The sequence below is a fragment of the Penaeus japonicus genome, unplaced genomic scaffold (genome assembly GCF_977035675.1).
Source record: "Penaeus japonicus unplaced genomic scaffold, GWHDUDI00000001_assembly GWHDUDI00000028, whole genome shotgun sequence".
In the NCBI taxonomy this organism is placed as follows: domain Eukaryota; kingdom Metazoa; phylum Arthropoda; class Malacostraca; order Decapoda; family Penaeidae; genus Penaeus; species Penaeus japonicus.
The window spans coordinates 10828599-10836098 of NW_028234430.1; the positions used below are offsets into that span (position 1 = coordinate 10828599).

Here is a 7500-nt window from a genome sequence, read left to right on the forward strand (position 1 = left end):
TGTTGGTTATATTACTTTTGAGAACACGTGCTTGTCTCCAAGAATATATGTTTTTTCAAGTGAATTTAGAGCTTCATTTTTTTAATATTGACTAACTTGTAAACTTTTGTTTATCAGATTTAGTGTTTGTATTTTTTACTCCTTTTTTTCTCATATTTATACCACATATAGAAGATTTCTTGTTAACCTGTTAACGATGGGGTGGTTTTGGCTCCAGTTAGTCTAAACAATGGGGTATTTGAAATGCATGGGCCTAACACTTCGGGATGATGTGCTGACCATATGAAAATCCTTGATATGATATCATGTCCCTGGGGGCAAGTACTGTCACCACATAACATGACGTCACCCAGCATTAACGGGTTAAACTTCATAAAATTCAATATGCTAATGATGTATTGAATAGGGCTATAACACCTCATGTATTTATATCCACATGTAAACTTTTTAAAATTATAATTTTTAACATGCAGTTGATCCTATCATGTTTTTTCATGTATAAGGATATTAACATGTACAACCATTCATACATACAGATAATAATAACAAACAATAAGGAGCCAGCAAAATATCACACAGCTACCTTTGTCTACAGATCTATGCATGGGGCGAGAACAGCTTTGGCCAGCTGGGTTTGAATTCGACTGAGCCGCACACTTCCGTCCCAAAGCTGGTGAAGAGCCTGGCGCGCAAGCAGGTGATCCAGGTAGCCTGCGGCTCCAGTCACACCTTAGCCCTCACTTCGGGTAAGATTTCGAAACTGGGATATTCTCTCCTTTGGGGGAATTTGGTCGGTCTGTAAGGAGGTTGGCTTTGTCTGATGGTCTAAGGTTCACTTGTGGGTTTCCTGGTGGTTGGTTTGATGGAAGGTTGCATCTATTTTGGTTGTTAGGGAGATGATTAGGAAGCAAAGAGAAGTTCTATTTAGAAAAAGATTATTATTTTTTTTTTACTCCTGATATTTAATTTGTTGAATATGTCTTCTTGTTTTTGATACCACTGGAATCATAATCAAACATACAAGAAATGGGAGTGGTGATGTAAGCTCATTTTGCAGAATTCTGTGTGGATCTGGCATGAAGATATATAATCATGTCACATAATGTTGATAATGAATGAAAATGTTGACAGATCTTAACAACAGATTAAGATCTGTAATGATCTGCTGCTTATAATGTCCACCAGTACTCAAACACTCCATTGTTGGCAGGTGGGGAGCTCTATGCCTGGGGCTCCAACATTTCGGGCCAGCTGGGTCTCAACCACAGGGAAGGACCCCAGAAAGACCCCATTCTCATCAAGTCTCTCTTGGGAGTCCCCTTGGTTCACATCACGGCTGGTGGGCAGCACTCGGCCGCACTTACCCAGGCCGGCTTCATCCTCACCTGGGGCTCAAACAAGTACGGCCAGCTGGGATACTCTACCAACAAGGATGACTTATACTGGTGAGTGTTGCCTGGGCTATCATTGAAGGTTTGTTTTGTGAAGTGTTAGGGAATGGCTTAAAGTATGTAGTTTTAGGTATTTTTATCTTTTTCTTTGTCTCTTTTTTCTTTCTTTCTTTCTCTCATTTTGTTCTTTCTTTGTTTCTTTCTTTCTATTTGTCTGATTTTTTACACTTCTTTCTTTCCTTCTTTCCTCTTATCTTCCCTTTTATTCTTCTTTTTTTGCTCCATTGACTACCTTGTTGTTTCCCTGCAATTAAAAGGGTAAACTACTGTATATGATTGTGTGATAATGTGATAATGGCAAGTTGATATTTAGTTATGTACTTATATGTTTAGTTTTAACACTAGTACTATATTTGTGTACAATATTTGTATACATGATATTACAGAACTGATTAAGTAATGATATATCAATGGATTATGATATGATTATTATATTTATCAATGTAAATGTATATATTACATATATAGAGAGATTTATTTCATAATTTTTTTCTCTACTCTCCAGTGATATACCTACACCTGTACCCAATTTAACCACCTACTCAGAGCCTTTACGTTATGTATCGGTGGGAGAGGGACACACAGCAGTGCTTGATGCGCATGGCAAAGTATGTTTGTTTACCTAGCAATTGTAGCCAACAGTTTAATGCAAGGATATGTTAAATATAGATTAACGATAGGTAATGAATGAAGTCACAGTAGATATTAAACAATGAAATGTAATATGATTAGTAAAACTATATTTCATATATCTTATCCTTCATGAATTACATAAATATAAGAGTGTCTGCTGTTTGTAGACAACACTTGACTTTTTCTATGCAGCTCTTCACCTTTGGCTATGGACGTTATGGGCAGCTGGGCCATGGCAACTGTGATGACCTCTCTGTTCCCCGAACTGTCCTCGACTTGTGTGGGTCGAAAGTGAGCCAGGTGGCTTGTGGGAGGTGTCACACCCTAGTCTATATCCCAACTCAGGTATGTGTTCCCAAGGATGGTTTGCTCTGTTTTGGAAAGTTATGTATTTTTTTTATTTTTTTTTTTTCACTTCCATCTGTCTGATTTTTTTGTTCTCTCTCTTCCTTCTGATCTTGTGTTTGTCTGTTCTCAAAGTGGAGTGATACTAGATTATAACTTCAACTAAGGATCTATTTTTAACCCATTCACACTGTGGCTTGTATTTGCCTTATGCCGCTCTTGCTGGCAAGATAACAAGTGCGGGCAGCGATCAAATGTGACATCTCTCCTGGCCTCTCAGAGTGCTTTTCACCTGCTTGATTCAATGGGGTGATAAAAGGAGTCACTTGTATTTCTTTACATTATTTAAACAAGTGAAGAAAAATCTGTCTATGAATGGAGATCCTATAAGTACATACATACGAAACAATGTAAAACATGTGTTTTAAGGTAGAGACCGTGACGTGATAAGATGTCATCTGATGGGAACAAAATATTCCCATTGTATGGTATCAAGTCACCCAAGGCTAATGGGTTAAGGACAGAGTTATAGTGTAGGATTGGTAATAATCAGAAACAACATTGACAGAGATCTGAACAGAGGTGAAGTTGCTTGTTTAAATTTGAGTTTGGAGTTTTGCATCCTGTTGACATGTTTGGTGATACTGAATGCTTATCGCTGTTGCACAAAATGATGATGTCAAAGATGTTGCATTGATAGCCATTCTAGATTGTTTCTTCTTATTTTATATGAATTTACTTTGAGGACTGGATTTTCTTCTTTGAGGGATGTTACCATGTTTTAAATATGAAAAAAAGTTTGTATCTCAGGCAGAGTAGTTTGTCTTTCAAAACCATAAAGGTCTCCTTAATGAAAGAATAATTTTACTAGCTAGAATATGCTAGTGGCAGATGTTTTATTTAATAACCATCTCAAAAGAAAAAGAAAAGGAAAGTGATACAAATGACGATACCATTCAGTTCCTCTTTCTTATCACAGGGTCAGCTCTATGCCTTTGGCCAAGGGATGTCTGGCCAGCTCGGCATAAAAACACCACAGAACCGAAATCTGCCACAGGTGGTGGTGGGACCCTGGCTATCCCCTCGAGGAGTGAGCCTCCTGGACACCAGCGAGGAGGAAGATAATCCCAGAGTCTATGTGAAAAGAGTGAGTATTAGAGTGGAAGGGACACTGGTTTGATATATGATATATGTGATATATATGATATATTTGCACGTGATACGTATGATACCTATGACACCTATGACGCTTATGATACCTATGATACCTATATATATATATATATGTATATATAAATATATATATATATATATGATAGATATCTATACATATCTATCTATTTGTCTATCTATCATCTATCTATCTATTTATCTATCATCTATCTATCTATTTACCTATCTGTATACATGTACATATGCGTATACATATATATTTGTATCTGCATTTGTATCTATGTAATATTATCCATCTGGTTACCATATTAGTATTGATCTTTTTGCAGATATACTCAGGAGGAGACGCAAGCATGGTAACCGTAACACGTGAAGCAGGGTCAGCAGATGATTTCTGCAAGATGCCCGTCTTTCAGCTTCCTCTCCAGATAGAGGAGGAGAACATCAACAAAATGGTTTCTACCGGAGAGGAGGACATGATCGATGACGATTTGTTTTCGTAAGTTGATGGCCTTTGATACTGGATGTTGTTATTTTTCTTATTTTTTGAAAAGCAGTCTAGATATTTCTGTGTGTAGAGACATTCTTTGGATGTTTTCTTTCAAGAAAGGGAGAGAAAGAGAGAGAGAGATTATCACATGTTATAAAATAATCACGAAAAGTTAGAAAAAAAAAAATCTTTTATCAATTGTAATTATCAGGAGAATGAATGAGTCATTCTGAAAGTGCCATTTTAATCACCTAAGGTACATGGAAACCGCGCTGGGGTCTGTGGCCTGTTGGAACATTTCATTCTTAAAAGAAGGCTCAGCAAAGCACAGTCATGGGCTTGACTTCAGAAAGGCCGAAGACTGCCTTGCCAAGTTGGGACGTGTAACCAGAGAGTCTTTTATAGAGATTGTAAGTTGGATATATTTCACTGATGGATATGTTTAATGATCTTATCTTTAGTTGTTGTTTTATTCTTGCTTTAATTAGATTTTGCTTTCTATTAGTTTCTTATTTTTGCTTTGTCTCACTCACACTCTCTATCTCTTGCTCCCCATCCAGATTCAGACTAGTCTTGAGAGTGTGGTCAAGGAGCTGCCGGTGAAACCTCTCACCATCGACGGGTTGCGGTGCTTCATGCTGCTTCCCTTGCTGCAGAACTTCAATGATGCACGGCACATGAGGAGTGTGCAGTTGCCCTACGCTGAGGCCGTTCTGGGCTTGGACAAGGCCAAGGCGTGCATCTTCAGTAGGTGTCTGTTTTTCTTTTTCTTTCTTTTTTATTTGTTTATTTATTTATTTATTTACCCATTTACATATTTATTTATTTATTTTATTTATGTATGAGTGTGTGATGAGTTTATGAGGATATGTGGATATGGGTGTGTGTGTGTGTGTGATGAGTAAGAGCAGTGGTTCCCAAACTAGGGGTTCAAAACTTATTGTTTAATATGAACAATGTAATTATTCCAAGAACAAATATCTTCCCTTACATACGTGCAAAGTATAATTCTACCAGTCACCCAAACCCATTTTCTGTTAAATAGCTCTCCTCACATGGTTGGGACACGTCACCAGTACCAACTTTTTTTCTCTGTTTATTTACTTTGTAAAATGCCTCGTGCCCGTATTATTTGTATCACTCACTGTAATACACAAACAACTTTGTTTTCCTTAACAGTGCTAAGGTATTGATATATAATTACATTTGAATACCAGAAAGAGGGGGTTGGAGACAGCAGGTTTAGTGGAAACAAAAAGGGGGCATCATGTTAGATTGTTTGGGAACCATCAAGTTAGAGTGAGAGTAGGTGTGGATATGTGTATGTGGGTGTGCATGATTGATACATGGTTATCTGCATGGATGAGGGTGAGGATGAGGAGGATGAGGATGAGGAGGATGAGGATGAGGATGAGGATGAGGATGAGGAGGATGAGGATGAGGATGAGGATGAGGATGAGGATGAGGATGAGGAGGATGAGGATGAGGATGAGGATGAGGAGGATGAGGATGAGGATGAGGAGGATGAGGATGAGGATGAGGATGAGATGAGATGAGATGAGGTGAGATGATGATGATGATGATGAGATATGATGATGATGAGATGATGATGATGAGAGAGATGATGGATGAGGATGAGGATGAGGAGAAGATGAGGATGAGGATGAGGATGAGTGATGAGGATGAGGATGAGGAGGATTGAGGTGAGGATGAGGAAGATGAGGTGAGTGAGGTGTCAGTTGAGTGTGAGTGTGAGGTGAGGGAGGAGTGAGTAGAGGGTATGTATTAGTGTTTGAGTGTAGGATAATGGTTATAGTGATAATCATGATGATGGTAGTACTGATAATGATAATGATGATAATCATAATGTTGATAATTATAATAATCATAATGATGATAATCATTATGATAATAATCACAATAATCTTAATGATGATAATCATAATGATGATCATTATCATTACCATCCTCTTATAAACCCCAGAGAAGTGGCTCAAAGACCTTCCGAGTGACTTCATGAGCCGTCTCCTTAGCATTTACAAGGGGGTTGTGGTGCAGATTCTCAAGGACGCCAATGCCAATTCCTCAGAGGTAAAGGGAGGTTGTTTGATGTTGTCATTGATGTTATTTATTTTGTTATTGTTATTGTTATTGGTAGGAAATGTAGTTCTGTTTGTAACTATATATATTATATATATATATTATATATATATATAGTAACCTTTTGGTAAAGGTTGTAGTAGTTTCATCATCATTTTGGTATGTTTGTAATAAATTTTATTGACATTCATTTTAGTTGTTGATTGTAATTTTGATGTCTAACATAACTATATATTTTTCCCATAGTATTATTTTAGTAGTTAATCCAACTTCACTATTCAAATAAGCTTCATATTCTAAGCTTATCTCTTAAATCATTGTACATTATTCACATGATTTTTAAACAAAATCTACTTTTACCCCTTTTAGAATGACTGTCCTATAATTGACATTCAAGTGTCACCCTTTCCATTCCTCTAAATCCTACCTCCCTTCCAGACTGAGAGGCGCGTCCTGCAGGCGTCACTCCGGTTCCTAGCCCTCCTTCATGAGGAGAACCATAAGGACATAGCCAAATCCACGCGACTGCCTTATGAGGAGTTCTACATCCCGGAGATTGCTGAGAAGATAGACATTCGCAATGACTACCTCAATTGGATCCGTTCTAAGGCCTTGACTAATGTAAAAATAGATGTATGTTTTCTGTGGGACGGCGGTGGCGTAATGAGGAAGGGGAAAAGAGAGAGAGGTGGACAGTGAAATATTTTATTTTATTTTATTTTATTTATTTATTTATTTTTTAATTAATTAATTTTTCACCTTGTTAACCCAATCCTGATGGGCCCGGTGAGAAGTGGAAACCCCCTACGCCGGGCCTATGCAATATTGCATCGGGAATATCTCACTGGTGTGTCTTCCCGTCATCAGTGTGTGACACACCGTCACCATAGGGTTAAAAATGAAATATGGAAATTGTTTTTCTCAAGGATTTGCACATGGAACAAAACATAGTGATAGTTATCAAAAAAAGAAAGAAAAAAAAGACAAAAAAGAGAAATTTGCTTGATTGATAATATAAAAAAAGGAGACAAAAACTGATTTTTTCCAGTCCTTTGCACACACAAAGCTCATAACTTTGCCATCTTTTAGGGGTTATTTTTGTTATTTTTTTCTTACTGAACTAACTTGTTTTAGGAATTCAAATGGATACTATACCCATATGTATATGTATATGTGTATGTGTATGTGTATGTGTATGTGTATGTGTATGTGTATGTGTATGTGTATGTGTATGTGTATGTGTATGTGTATGTGTATGTGTATGTATGTAAATATATATATATATATATATATATATATATATATATA

At 37.1% G+C, this 7500-nt stretch overlaps 1 protein-coding gene across 7 annotated transcripts in view; it reads left to right on the forward strand.

The window, feature by feature from the left end:
- Positions 1-7500, forward strand: part of Herc4 (HECT and RLD domain containing E3 ubiquitin ligase 4) — a 29941-nt gene that overhangs the window by 13229 nt on the left and 9212 nt on the right. For 6 of the 7 annotated variants that reach the window (XM_043028980.2, XM_043028978.2, XM_043028984.2 and 3 more), the window contains 10 exons: positions 596-746; positions 1211-1445; positions 1957-2059; positions 2277-2429; positions 3409-3576; positions 3932-4101; positions 4349-4502; positions 4653-4839; positions 6077-6183; positions 6631-6825. In XM_043028980.2, coding sequence (XP_042884914.2) covers positions 596-746; positions 1211-1445; positions 1957-2059; positions 2277-2429; positions 3409-3576; positions 3932-4101; positions 4349-4502; positions 4653-4839; positions 6077-6183; positions 6631-6825 — 1623 coding nt within the window. The remainder of the gene's footprint in view (positions 1-595; positions 747-1210; positions 1446-1956; positions 2060-2276; positions 2430-3408; positions 3577-3931; positions 4102-4348; positions 4503-4652; positions 4840-6076; positions 6184-6630; positions 6826-7500) is intronic. The other variant, XM_043028983.2, reaches the window with a different exon arrangement.